The sequence below is a fragment of the Panthera uncia genome, chromosome B4, assembly GCF_023721935.1.
Source record: "Panthera uncia isolate 11264 chromosome B4, Puncia_PCG_1.0, whole genome shotgun sequence".
NCBI classification, from domain to species: domain Eukaryota; kingdom Metazoa; phylum Chordata; class Mammalia; order Carnivora; family Felidae; genus Panthera; species Panthera uncia.
This window is the reverse complement of record NC_064809.1, coordinates 68,849,592-68,864,604: the sequence shown is the minus strand read 5'-3', so window position 1 is coordinate 68,864,604 and position 15,013 is coordinate 68,849,592. Positions and strand designations below refer to the sequence as shown.

At 37.8% G+C, this 15,013-nt stretch overlaps 1 protein-coding gene across 1 annotated transcript in view; it reads left to right on the top strand.

Moving 5' to 3' along the window:
- The window catches only part of ADAMTS20 (ADAM metallopeptidase with thrombospondin type 1 motif 20), a 177,174-nt gene that overhangs the window by 139,738 nt on the left and 22,423 nt on the right, over positions 1–15,013 (top strand). Inside the window, exons 30-36 of the mRNA XM_049625325.1 lie at positions 1,376–1,549; positions 1,631–1,801; positions 5,986–6,186; positions 6,876–7,005; positions 7,660–7,754; positions 7,840–7,934; positions 8,667–8,800. Of these exons, the coding sequence (XP_049481282.1) occupies positions 1,376–1,549; positions 1,631–1,801; positions 5,986–6,186; positions 6,876–7,005; positions 7,660–7,754; positions 7,840–7,934; positions 8,667–8,800 (1,000 nt within the window). The remainder of the gene's footprint in view (positions 1–1,375; positions 1,550–1,630; positions 1,802–5,985; positions 6,187–6,875; positions 7,006–7,659; positions 7,755–7,839; positions 7,935–8,666; positions 8,801–15,013) is intronic.

Below are 15,013 nucleotides of genomic sequence, written 5' to 3'. Positions count from 1 at the left end.
ATATATATATATTTCATATATATTTCATATATATATTTCATATATATTTCATATATATATATTTCATATATATATTTCATATATATATTTCATATATATATATTTCATATATATATTTCATATATATATTTCATATATATATATTTCATATATATATTTCATATATATATATTTCATATATATATATATGAAACAAACTCACAAATTTTATCAGTATCACTGGGCGTTCTCCATACTTTATTAATGTTGGCACCACAGCTCTTGGTTGTGGTCAAGCTGTGTTGTAAATATGAGCTGGCATTCTAGAACTGCAAGGGCCCAGAGAGGTTACCAGCTCCTTCCCCATCCCCCAAAGGCAAGGACAGCTTAGGGTAAGGCGTCAGAAAGAACTGAACTTCATCTTGCCTTCTAAATTGTTTTTTTAATGTTTATTTATTTTTGAGAGAGAGAGAGAGAGCGTGAGCAGGGGAGGGGCAGAGAGAGGGAGACACAGAATCCAAAGCAGGCTGCAGGCTCTGAGCTGTTAGCACAGAGCCCAATGTGGGGCTAAACTCACGAACCGTAAGATCATGACCTGAGCTTGAAGTCCGACGCTTAACTGACAGAGCCACCAAGACGCCCCTCATCTTGCCTTATAGAGGCAGAAGCACAGGCAAGTGACTTACCATCTCTGAGCCTCAGGTCCTCAACGCTGCTGGTCACAGGTAGAACTGTTGTTAGCAATAAATCTAGGGACACATCCTACGAAATTTTACAAATAACACAAAATCTTTGAACCGATGAGAAAAAGGAAACCTGAGAGGCTATGGCAAGATTGTCTAAGTTTACAGTTTGTACAATCAGCTTCCCCAAACACTGTCCATTGAAACACAATCATGAATCAACAGATTAGCAAATATTTGGATCCCCAAACTGTAATGGTGCAAGTATAAAGGTGAGCTTAACACAATCTTGGAAATTATTGTTCCTTTAAGGGAGATTATGTATACAGTCTCAGGATTTAAGTGATGTTTAAAAGCAATGTAGTAGAATAGTTTCATTGTGCAGTGAGTTTTATAGATATTAAGAATGTTGAAGTCAGAATAGTTTTCAACTGGGATGGAGTGTCTGGTATAAATTCTCGTATAGTTTGTCATGGTTTCCATAAGGCTTGAGTAGGTACTGCAATATAAAAATCTATTTGCGTACTTGTATGGATGCTTCACCCCAGACAGCCTTAAAAATACTGATTGCATGTATATTCTACCCAACGCCTGATGTAATGTCAAGCTATGTTTCAAAGAAACAAGAAAATAGGCCATGGCACTCTTTTGCTATCTTTCCCTAATTCGATATTTGCTCGCTAATTGTTCAACTCACTCGGGCGTCTTTGTAGTGCTCTGTGACCTGTGGTCCTGGAGTTCAGCAAAGGGATGTGTACTGTCGGCTGAGAGGCGTTGGTCGGGTGGCTGAAGAAATGTGTGCTGGATCCACCCGGCCTGATTTTCAGCGGCAATGTTGGCGTCAGGACTGCATGCAGTACCAGTGGGTGGCAGGAGAGTGGCTGAACGTGAGTATTGAGAAGTAAACTTTGAGAGACACTGCATAAAAGACTGACAGAAAAAACCCCATTTTGTCATTGCACCTCTAGTGTTCAACGTCATGTCATAAAAAAGAGACACATCGGCAAGTGAAGTGCATTGATGCACAAAACATTCAAGTGAATGAGAGTTTCTGTGAACCTTCCACCAGACCTCTTTCAATCAAGAAATGCAGGAACCCTTCCTGCAAGTATATTGTGGTAACAGGAGACTCATCACAGGTAAGGCAAAGAAAAAAGTTAAGAAGTTTTGCTCCTGAGTCTAAAAACAACTGAGTCTAACATCTGATGTGGTTGAAACTGGGTCTAAATTTGTGGGGGCAGATAGTGGTATTCAGAGCAATCTAAGCAATGGAACCACACATGGATGGTGCAGAGAGAGTAATAGCAGCATGCATGTTCAACTCTAGCTCGGTTCTCAAGTGTCAATTGGGGCCGACTGTGAAAGCAACCACCAGGAACAGTTTGGCAAACTGGCCCTGCGGAATTGCCTGCTGTTTAAAAACAGCTTTCTTGAGGTATAATTGACAAACAATAGACCACACATATTTGAAGTGTATACACCCATAGAACCATTACCATATTCAAAATGAAGAGCATCTCCATCACCCTCCAAATTTTTCTTGTGCGACTTTATAATTCCTTCCCCTCTCCCTTCCAACTACAGATAACCTAATGTGGTTTTCATGTTAGTGATCCCTCACTATATTATTTTGCATTTTCTAGAGTTTTGTGTAAATGGAATCACACCATACGAACTACTTTTTGTCTCATGATTTTGATGACTTTAAGTATTTTGAGATTCAGTCAGGTTGTACTATGTATCAATAGTTTATTCCTTTTTATTATTGAACATTAATCCAGTTGGATATCTGGATATGGATATCTCCAAGTCCACTAAAATCTTCTGTGATGTCTGATCTGCCATTAATCCCCATGCAGTTTTTTTTTTTTTTCAATCTCAGGGACTGTAATTTTTATCTTTAGAAGTTTGATTTCAGCTTTTTTAGATTTTCCATGTCTCTACTTTTTGAGTATGCTACAGTTATTGATAACTTTTTAATGTCCTTCTCTGCTAATTGTAATGTCTATGTGTGTGCACTTACAACCGAGGGGATTTTATTGTGCTCTCAAGTTTGTGCAACCATCACCATGATCTACTGCTAGAACATTTTATCACCCCAAGAGGAAACTCCATATACAATAGTAGTCATTCTTCATTGGCTTCTTCCCCCTGGTTCCAGACAACCACTTACCTGCATTCTACATTGATGGATATTCCTGTTCTGGGCATTTCATATAAATTGAATCAGACAATATGTGGTCTTTTTTATATGGCTTCTTTCACTTAACATGGTATTTTAAGGATCATCCATGATGTAGTATATATCAGCCATCATTCCTTTTTATGGATGAATAATATTCCATTTTAGGCATATGCTACATTTGGTTTATTCATAAGTTGATGGACATTTGGGTTGAGCCACTTTTGGACTATTCTGAATAATGCTGCTGAGAGCATTTGTTTTCAATTCTCTTGGGCAAATACCTAGGAGTAAAATTGCTGAGTATTATGATAACACTGTTTAACTTTTGAGGAAATTCAAAACTGTTTTCCAAAGTTGCTGCACCATTTTGCAATCCCATCTATTTTACATGCCTGGAATAAATCTCACTTGGTCATGGTGTATAATCCTTTTTATCTGTTTTTGGAACTGTTTTGCTTATGTTTTGTTGAGGGCTTTTGTGTCTACATTCATTAGAGATTTTGGTCTCTAGTTTTCTTTCTTTCTTCCTTTCCTTCTTCCTTTTTTTTTTTTTTCGTCATATCTTTGTCTGTCTAGTTTTGGTATGAGGGCTATACTGGCCTCATAGGATGAATTAGGAAGTGTCCCTTACTCTTCTTTCTTTTGGAAGAGTTTTGGAAAGTTTAATGCTAATTCTTCTTTAAACATTTGGTGGAGTTTACCAGTGAAGCCTCTGGTCCTAGGCTTTCCTTTGTGTGAAGTTTATTATTATTATTATTATTATTATCATTATTATTATTATTATTATTAATATTATTATTAATTCAATCTCTTTTCTTGTTATAGTTCTATTCTTTCTCCCTCCACCCCAGCACATATGGTTGTTGCTGTCTTCTTATTTAATGACTTTTTTTTTAAACTCACTGTAACATCTGTACTCTTTGTCACATGTAATTACCAAAGTTTTGCTTGATTAGTTTAATTATGAGCTAATGATTGGGTTGAGATTTCCTTAGACACCTGGAACCAATCTCCAGCCTTTGCCAAGAATCTCTGTTTGTGTAGGAACCTTTAACACTCAGCCAGATAATTGACAACTCGTCCTTAAGCTTACTGTCCTGCTTTTGTGCATGGCCTGGATGTCAACCAGAGGTGAAAATGTAGGCCTGTCCCAGGTGCTTCCTGAGCATGTGTGCAGTCCGGGACATGAACTCACCCCTATGCATGTGCACAGCTTTCTAGATTCCTATGAATATATTGGGGCTTTTCGCTGCCATTACAGACATCTCATTTCCCAGATTTTCCTCTTAACCTTTTTTTTTTTTATCTGGCTTATTTTTTGCTCCAACTGTTATCCCTGTTCTGGGAGCTGCAAAGTTAAACAGTGGCTTTTAATTGGGTTCAATAAATGTCCCTAAGGGGAAAAAGGCTTTTAGCACTGAGTCAGGTCAAGTCAAAGAAAGAAAGAAAGAAAGAAGTTAAAGGAAAAGAAAAGAAAAGAGGGAAGAAAGAAAGAAAAAAAGAAAAGAAAGAAAGGAAGGAAAGAAGGAAGGAAGAAAGAAGAAAGAATGAAAGAAAGCCTTGCAGGTGGGATCTTCTAGAAAGCCATCAAGCAATTCAAATTATGACAATTCTGTGGAAAGGGGGATTTGAAAAATTTGCAACCCAGTTGTGCCTCTCTTGTGGCTACCAGGCTGCTCTTTTCACCATGTTTGTAGGGCTGTGGACTTTCAAGGCTACTGTGGAGCCAAAGAGGGTAAAATAGGTGTAGGGTAAGTCAAAACACCACAAAGCTCCCTCTTCATTCTGAAATTTAGGCTTGTTTTTTAAATAAATGCTTCCTGGATTGTTGCAAGCCTTTGGTTAATTTCCAGAGTTCTGGGAAAGTTAATTCTGACAAATTTTGCCAGTTTTCTCATTGCTGTTATGGAGGAGAGAATTTTTGGAGGTCCTACTTTTCACTGCACCCTCTTGACCTCTTTTGATAGATGGATTTTCTCCTCATTATGGGTTATATTTTCCTGCTTATTTGCATGCCAGTTAATTTTTTAAATTGCATATTAGACATTATGAATTTTACTTTTTTGGCTGTTGGCTATTTTTTTTATTCATATGCATATATTTTGAGCTTCATTCTGGAATGAAGTTACTGTCTGGAAACCATTTGATCCTTTCTTGCCTTGCTGTTAAGATTTATTAGGTCAGGCTAGTACAATGCTTAATCTAAGGTTAATTATTCCCCTCTACTGTGGCGAGACCCTTTTGAGTACTCTACCTATTGTCCCATGTATATAAGATTTTCCAGTCTAGCTGGAGGGAACAGGCACTGTATTTGGTCTCATGTGAGTACCAGATATAGTCTTTTCTGGTAAGACTTCTGGTTTGTTCATTCTTTGGCCTCGGTTAGTGTCCTCACATGTATGTGTATACTGGTCAGAACCGTGCTGTCCCCTTGTGTTTCCTTTTCTTGTTCCAAGATCTGGAAACTCTCAAAATAGTAGGCTAGAGCAATTATGGGATCACTTGTTTTATTTCCATCTCCCGGGTATCACTATACTTTATTGCCTAATGTCCAATGTCTTAAAAGCCATTGTTTGATACATTTTGTCCAGACGTTTCTGCTGCTTCAGGTTAGAAGGCAACTTATTTCTTGTCACTCCATTATTGCTGGAAACAAATATATTTGCCTATTTTTCATCTTTAATAATATCACTTACCTGTTTTAGTCAAATGGTATTATATATCACAGTATATATATTAAGATAAATGTATGCTAACTTATATATAATTACTAGTAAGTTAAGGATAATAAATGTTCTTTATTTTAGGTAAGAACTCGTAATATGTTCCATTTCTCTGAAGCTGTGACTTTCAGGAGATAAAGCTTCATCCAATTAAACTGTTAGCAATGTAATGGAAAACAAAACCAAAAAAGCACAGGCACTACAAATAGACAGTCTAGCTGGAATCTGCATCCTTTCCATTTATTGGTGCAACTCTGGAAATGTTATCCAATGTCTCTGAACATTTGTTTACTCATCTGTAAATGAGGCTAATAAATTAGATTATAGTCCAGTATATATTAAGCACCTGGCAAACATAGGCCCTAATTAAGATTAAGGGCATCTTTTTCTCTCCTTATAATTGTGTATTTTTCAGTGTGCAGGTAACTGCGGATTTAGTTACCGACAAAGGATTACATACTGCATTGCAGTCTGGTCTACTGAGAAATATAAGCTTCATCAGCTTTGGCCTATAGACTATCGAGAATGCCCTGTTCTGCCTTCCCCTCAGGTTTACAAATGCAATTTTAGGGGCTGTTTGCATGTGGCCACTTGGAATGTTGGAAAATGGAGCAAGGTCAGTATATAATTATGAATTTAAAACCTTTTGAATGAGACTTTCTAGGTTTAGTATGCCTGGTAATCTGCACTGCTAACTAGATTGTCTCATACCACTTTTGTCTAAAAACCATTATCAGTTACTTGTATAAATATCTCTTTTTCTATGCTTGCCTGCTTACAAGCAAGGACCATGACTAATAATTTATTGCTATTCCTCAGAGAACTTGGCACAGTGGTTTGCATTTTGAGTAGATGCTTAAGAAATATTTATTGGTTAAGTGAAGAAGTAAATAGATCAGATGTATGAGTAATGAAAGTCATTGGCACTATATTCCATTCTCTATTTGATAGAAAGCAAGTGCATGAATATTGCCTTGTAATCTTAGCATCTAACCATGAGAAAAAACTTTATAGTCTTAATAACCATCATCAATAAAGCTTATCAAGTATTTACAACATACTGTTGATATAACTATACAAAATAAATGAAAAGAAGACAGTAACTGAGAAATAATAGATTCTGGCTCATGCCTAAGGATTACTTTCACCTGTGATTGCCCAGCCTCCAGGATATTTTTGTATCTGCAATAGTTCTAGCCACTATGGATCACCAGTTTGTTCCAAAGGGGCCTAGTCTGAAAGGAGAAAATACAGGTTTACTGGCCTTATTATCTAACATTATCTATCACTGTATCCTGTTCACAGTGCTCAGTGACTTGTGGAGCTGGGAAAATGGAGAGAAGAGTGGAATGTGTGTCTATAAATGGTCGGTCCAGTAACTTATGTTTAAAGCGTTTAAAACCAGATGCTCAAAAGAAGTGTTACGTCAATGATTGTAAGTAATAGACTTTAAAAATCTACCTGGTACCTGGATGTTCCTGGGAAATTTTAATTAAAATTTGAAAATAGGGGTGGCTGGGTGGCTCAGTTGGTTAAGTGTCCAACTTCAGCTCAGGTCATGATCTCATGGTTTGTGGGTTTGAGCCCCACGTCAGGTTCTGTGCTGACAGCTCGGAGCCTGGAGCCTACTTTAGATTCTGTCCTTCCCTCTCTCTCTGTCCCTCCCTGCCCTCTCTCAAAAATAAATAAACAGAAAAAATTTAAATTTTTTTTAAAGTTTATTTATTTTTGAGAGAGAGAGAGAGTGTGTGAGTGGAGGAAGGGCAGAGAGAGAGGGAGACACGAATCCAAAGCAGGCTCCAGGCTCTGAGCTGTCAGCCGACAGCCTGACGTGGGGCTTGAACCCACGCACTGTGAGATCATGATCTGAGCTGAAGTCGATCGCTTAACCGACTGAGCCACCCAGGCGTCCCATAAGCAGAAAAAATTTAAAAACAATTTTGAAAATAAATATTTGTAGTAGTCATGGGTTTCACAAAACAAAATGTCTATTTTTTTTCAGAGTATAACAATTTTAGTATGATTGAGCTAAATTCATGCTAAGTTTGTTCTTTGTTCATTATTGATATGTATTCATTTGTCCTTGAAGGTAAAACATTTACCAGCTGCAAAGAAATCCAAGTGAAAAGCAACATTACCATGGATGGTGACTATTACCTTAACATTAAGGGAAGAATAATAAAGGTATTTTGAAAGCAGTTTGTATTTGATTTTAACATTGGCCGTTGACTGGAGAAACCTTTTCTAGATGTTTGTATTTTCCCTCTAGATCTATTGTGCAGGCATGCACTTGGAGAACCCCAAGGAATATATATCATTGGTTAAAGGTGAAGAAGACAACTTTTCTGAAGTGTATGGTGTCAGGTATGAGATTTTGGCTTATCTGTGCATTTTTATGGTCCATCAAGAGAATTACAAGTTCCAGCTTTCAGAGTGATACTAGAATAGCTCACAAGTGGGACAAGTAATTTAGGAGCAGGTGAACATGTTAGGACCTAAACCAGATGTTGTCCAGGCCTGTTTAATAAAGACTTGAATATTAACATGGGCTCACAGAAGGTGAGCTGTGGGACAACAGAGAAGAGTTTAAGAGCTATGTTTATTTTAATAGAAATAAAATTAATAAGGGGTGCCTGGGTGGCTCAGTCAGTTAAGCGACCAACTCTTGATTTTGGCTCAGGTTGTGATCTCATGGTTTGTAAGTTTGATCCCACATCACGCTCCATGCTGACAGTGCAGAACCTACTTGGGATTCTCCTTCCTCTCTCTCTGCCCTTCCTCAGCTTGTGTGTGCTCTCTCTCTCTCTCTCTCTCTCTCTCTCTCAAAAGAAATAAATAAACTTAGAAAAGGAAAGAAAATTAACAATAATAAAAGCTAGGAGAACCATAGCTGAAATATTTTTCCATAAACCATGCTTGAACTTCCCATTGAGAATTAGATGTTAATCTTTGGTGATTTTTACATCTTTCTCATTTAGCTTACTGACACTATAATATTGAAGAAGTGTATCTTTTACTCTCCTACTTCCAAAGTGTACCTTTATCTACATGATGGGATAATTACTGCATACTACAATTATTCTAATGTTGTTTCAGACTACAAAATCCATATGAATGTCCTTTTAATGGAAGTAGGAGGCAAGACTGTGAGTGTAAAAATGACTACCTGGCTGCTGGACACACTGTATTCAGCAAAATAAGAATTGATCTCAGTTCCATGCAAATTAAAAGTAAGTGCTGCAACTCTAAAATGAAAAGCCTCTAGTTGCTAATGAAATTCAAACAATATGCTGGTGTATATGATAGCTAAAGTATAGAGAACGGCCTCACATTGTGCAAGAATTACCTAACTTTTTAAAAGAAGTTATTAGCTACATAATTTCTTAGCAGTGACATGGGCCATGGGGATCCTAAATAAAAACGTTGTGGTAATGACAGTGATAAGATGTTGCCTTTCCAAGATACAACCCTTTGTCTTAAAATCCTCTATTACATTAAGGGCAAGGAAGTTAATATCCTCAACATAGTTGTATAAGCTTTTTGCAGGGCTTAGAGTGATTATTAACATCAGTTTCAGTTCACAATTTGTCAAGTATTTTCTCATAAATTGTCTCATTTGATCTTTTTTATAACTCTGTACTAGTCAGGGCAGAATTGCATCATATCGTTGCAAGTGATGAAATTAAGATGTACTTATAAAGTTAAGTCACTTGTCTCAATTCATACAGTTAGTAACTGGTGTTTAGAGATAAAGTCTTCACCCACAGATCCCAGATTCTGGACCTGCTGCCTTTCTAGGAAGTAATTCAGAGTATAGCCAAATCAAAACATATTTATAAAACCTGGTACACACTGTATATGAAGCAGCCTGCCATCCTGGAAGTTGCATTCCTACCAGAAAAGGCAAAGAAGTTCATTTCAGAAACAGAAACTGTAAATTGCAATTGAATCACCAGTTTCATAGTTTTATAAGCTATGTTTATCAAACCAGTTCATAGTTTTATAAACTATAAAAAGAAACAAAAAATCATTGAGACAGAGGATGCATGAGTACATCATCTGTAAATCACAGTCATATGATGAACTATTGTTAGTAATAATAGCTACCATTTACTGAACACCCACTGTTACTGCAGTGGGGAAGCATTATACTGTTATGTTTACAATTCTGGAGTTAGAACGTCTGGGAGTAAATTCTTTGCATCCATTTACCAGTTACCTAACTTTGGGCATATCTCTTTAAACCTAAATTCCTTCATCTGTATAGTGAGAAACTGACTCTCAGATTTTTTTCTTCTTCTTCTATCCTTCTTTTTTCCTTTCTGGTGATGATTAAAAGATAATACTTGTAACATACCTATTAAGTGCCTTGCATATAGTAAATGCTCTGTAAATACTAGTTGTTATTAATAATGTATGTTGTAGCATTGCTAAGTACATAAGGGGAACTTGGTAACTTATTTGCTGTTTATGAAGTTGCTATAATTCATGACTTTATTGAACAATCCTGCCATTTGCCAGGCATTAGACTGGGTCCTAAGGATAAAATGTTGAATGCATACATTTTCAACTCCCTAGTCTCTCTTTTCTTTCCTCACATTTGGGTGTCAAAAACCAGTCTCAGTTAAATCTTTCCTCTCTGATGCACTTGCAACATGAAACATGAGTGTAGTACCTCATCCACTGCTCTCCTCACTGCTCTCACCTAAAATGCATGGCTACTAAGCTCATGAGAATCCTTCATGCTGCTGAGTAATCTTGTTGTCCTCCCCTAGTTTATTCCCACCCCCAACCCCCTAAATGCCGAACATCTTCTCCTCTTGCTGCAAATTTCTAAAATTTCTAACACTTCCACTTTATCTACTCATTGCTAATGATCTTGCTTCCTATCTCACTGAGAAAGTAAGAACAACTGGAAGAGGATTTCTATAACCATGCCATCTGCAACCTACCCAAACCTTTACTTACTGACTTCCTTCTCTCCTGCTTACTGTGGGTGAACTATTCCTGCTCCCACCTAAGGCAGCTCTCTCTTGTGCTCTAGGCTCATCACGTTGTACCTACTCAAGAACATTTCTCAGCACACTTTCCCTTCTCTCTTACATCACCAGCTCTATCTCCATTTCTCTAAATCCAGTGACAAATTTAGTTTTCATCTCACTTGATCTATCAGCAGCATTTTATCCAGGTCCCCATGCTCTCATCACTTTGTGCCTGACCTGGCCACTCTCTCCTGTCTTTCTTACTGTTTCTCATCTTGACTGGCTACTCTTCATCTTCTACAGCATGTTGAAAAGCTTTAGGACACAGTCACGCCTTGGGAATCTCTTTCTATTTATAGGTTTCAAATGATGGTCCCAAATATATATCTCCAATTTGGACTGTTACCCTAAACTCTAATATTCATCTCTTGACTCAACAAATCCACATGAATGCCTAATAGGCATCTCAAACTCAAAGTATGCAAAACTTTGCCTTCAGTATTTCTTCCCACATCCACTCCTTCCATCTCAAATTTTTATCATTTCAGTAAATGGCACGTATAGTCTCCCAGTTACTCCAGCTAAAATCTGGCAACATCTTAGCTTCTCCCTTTCTCTCACACCTGCATGCAATCCATTATCAAATTCTGTCAGATGAATCTCTAACATACATGCTACTATGGACTGAATCATGTCTCCCAACATCCATGTGATGAAGCCCTAATCCCCAATGTGATGATATTTGGTAATGGAGAGATAATCGGGTTTAGATAAGGGTAGGGCCCTTATGATAGGATTAATGCCCTTTTAAAAAAAAAGAGAAGACACCAGAGCTCTCTCTCTTGCCATATGAGGACACAGTGAGAAGGGTGACCATATACAAGCTAGAAAGAGGGCCCTCACTGGAACCTGACCCTACGGGCTCACTGACCTATACCTCCCAGCCTCCAGATCTTAGAGAAGTGCATTTCTGTTGTTTAAGCCACCCAGTTCATGGTGGTTTGTTAGGGCATCCTGAGCTAAGACACCTATCAAAAATTACTCTCTCCCTACCTCATTGCTGCCATCTTGGTTTGAGTCCACACCATTTTTTCACCCGGGTTATCATGCCTACTAAAATTATAGCATTGCTATTTCAGTATTGCATGACTCTCCCACCTCCTGACCTAGATTCTCAGCAGAGAAGCCAGAGTGATCCTATGAAACATAAGCCATGTCATATCTTATACATTACCCCATTTCATCTTTTTGACAACCTTGAACTCTGATCAAAACTCTCCAAACATTTCCCATCTGACTCAGGAAAATAAAAAATACTTTCAATGGTCAACAAAACTCAACATGATATCTCCACCTCCACACCTCTCTGCTCTCTCTTTCCACACTCTTTCCACACTCTTGTACACTCTGTTGCAGACACACTCGTTTCTTTGCTGTTTCTTGAACCCTTCAAGCATACTCTCGCCTCAAGGCCTGTGCACTTTGTTCTATTTGCCTGGAACAGTTGTGGCATAGTTACCTGTATGGTTTACTCCTTCTTTTGGATTTCTGCTTAGTTTTGTCTTTTTCAATCAGGCCATCCCGGACCAGTCTGCACTCCTAAACTCCCTTTCTCTTCTTGTTTTAATTGATTTAATTTTTCTATAGGAATTATCACCCCTAACATAATGTGGTATTTACTTGATTACCTGTCTCACTCTGGTAGGACTCCGGTTCCATCAGCCTCTATGTCCTCTAATGATGTGTGCTTAGAGTAATTAAAATAATATTCAATATACCATAGGTTCTGAGTAAATATTGTTTGAATGAAAAGTTTTCAACTTTCCTCAAGAAACTATCTTGAGAAAATCTTGAAGATAAATTTGAATTAACCAAAGCAGAGAAAAGGAGTTTCAGGAGGAGGGAACAGCCTGGAACAAAAGCCTGGAAAATATGAATCATCTTGGTTTCATTAAAGAACAAAAAATCCAGAGGCACCTGGGTGGCTCAGTCAGTTAAGCATCTGACCTTGGCTCAGGTCATGATCTCATGGTTCATAGCATCGGGCTCTGTGCTGACAGGTCTGAGCCTGGAGCCTGCTTTGGATTCTGTGTCTCCCTCTCTCTCTGCTTCCCCCTGCTTGTGCTCTGTCTCTCTGTCTCTCAAAAAAATAAATAAACATTAACAAATTTTTAAAAAGAATAAAAAGTCCATTTTTCTCCAAGCATAAAATGAATGGATGTTGGGGGATGGTAGCTTGTTGGAGAAGTTCCCAGAGAGCAGATCATGAAGAACAGTGTATACTAACTACACAGTCGAGTTTTATAAGTTATGAGAACCATTGGGTGTAAGTTTCAGCAGGAGGAAAGACACTTGGAAGGAGAACAAATTTTATTCATGTAAATAGTTAAGAAGCTAATATAATAATCCAGATAGAAAGTGATGAGGGCTTAGAGTAGGGACTAGGTTCAGAAGAGAGGGCCTTCAAGAAATTTTTTTTAATGTTTATTTTATTTTTGAGACAGAGAGAGACAGAGCATGAATGGGGGAGGGGCAGAGAGAGAGGGAGACACAGGATCGGAAGCAGGCTCCGGGCTCTGAGCCATCAGCCCAGAGCCCGACGCGGGGCTCGAACGCACAAACCGTGAGATCGTGACCTGAGCTGAAGTCGGACGCTCAACCAACTGAGCCACCCAGGCGCCCCAAGAAATTTTAAAGAAGTACACTTTTTTAGGATTTTCTAACAGAAGGAATATGGGGATTAGCAGCATACAATATTTAGAAAGATTTCCAGAATAACAGAATGGATGGTAACACATTTCATTGAGATGAGAAATATAGCAAAATAAATAAGTTTGGAGAAAAAGGTAGTGCATTTAGTTTGGGTATGTTGAGTTGGAGCTATCTGTGGGTTACGAGGGTAATGATGGAGAAGATAGTAGCAAAGCATGCTTGATTTGAAAGTTGTATTTGCTCTGCCTCCGCCCAACCCGTAAGTGCCAGCATAAGCAGTGGTGTGAGGATAAATGTTTAACAACCAGCATTTAACAACCAGGAAATAACATCTGACTTGTAGAATTTGCCAGTGTCTGTAGTTATATATATTTCCACCATGCCAACTTTAAGCTACCAACATGAGCTCATTGTACATGGAGTTGGGAAGAGGCACACCCAACTGGTTCTCATGATTTGGCACAAGCTGACTCTGGCACATAACTGAAAGCCTCCTAGTCTTGGAAACTGCCATTGGTGATATATTTCCAGCAATGCCCCCTTTGGGATTGCCTTTAGGGGATTGGTGTCATCATAGGGGGCATGCAGTAGTCATGAAAAGTAATGCAGTAGTCATGAAAAATCATGAAAAGTAAAGTGATATAAGTCACACAGAGAAAGACAGATACCATATGTTTTTACTCTTATGTGGATCCTGAGAAATTTAACAGAAGACCATGGGGGAAGGGAAGGGAAAAAAAAAGGTTAGAGAGTGAGGGAGCCAAAACATAAGAGACTCTTAAAACCTAAGAACAAACTGAGGGTTGATGGGGGGTGGGAGGGAAGGGAAGGTGGGTGATGAGTATTGAGGAGGGCACCTGTTGGGATGAGCACTGGGTGTTGTAAGGAATCCAATTTGACAATAAATTTCATATTAAAAAATTTTTTTTAATTAAAAAAAAAGTAAAGTGATTTAAAACAACATTAGTGGAGGTGACATCCACTAACTGGAAGACTGTTGATTGAAATATTATTTAAGTGATTCAAGAATGATTTTAGGGTTCCTTCCAACCTGTTTTTGATCCAATGACTCTCTTTTTGATACTTCATACAGAATCCCCAGCGTTATTGCCAAACAAGTTTTGCTAACAATTTTAGCAAATGTAAGATTCAAAAGAAAATAATAATACAATGCAGTAATATATACATTATTTACATATACACATATATATGCATAGATACATATATGTATAAATATATGTGGTCTATAAGCACTTATGTGTTGCTTTGTCATAATTTGTTAAACTTTAATGTTTTTTCTTCTGTAATTTGCTCCTGACCCCACTTTATTTTAGATATTCACTATTATGTAAAATATAATAAGGCATTTCGGTTTTTAAAACTTTTTGATTAATTACTCATGTACCTGCCATTTTTAGGGTAATTTTTGAGATAAACATTTTTTATTTAAAAATTATTTATTGATGGACTTCAAGCTGTATTGCAAAGCTATAATCATCAAGACAGTATGGTACTGGCACAACAGACACTCAGATCATGGAATAGAATAGAGAACCCAGAAATGGACCCACAAATGTATGGCCAACTAATCTTTGACAAAGCAGGAAAGAATATCCAAGGGAATAGAGACAGTCTCTCCAGCAAATGGTGCTGGGAACCTGGAAAGCAACATGCAGAAAAATGAACCTGGACCACTTTCTTATACCGTACACAATAAACTCAAAATGGATGAAAGCCCGAAATACAAGA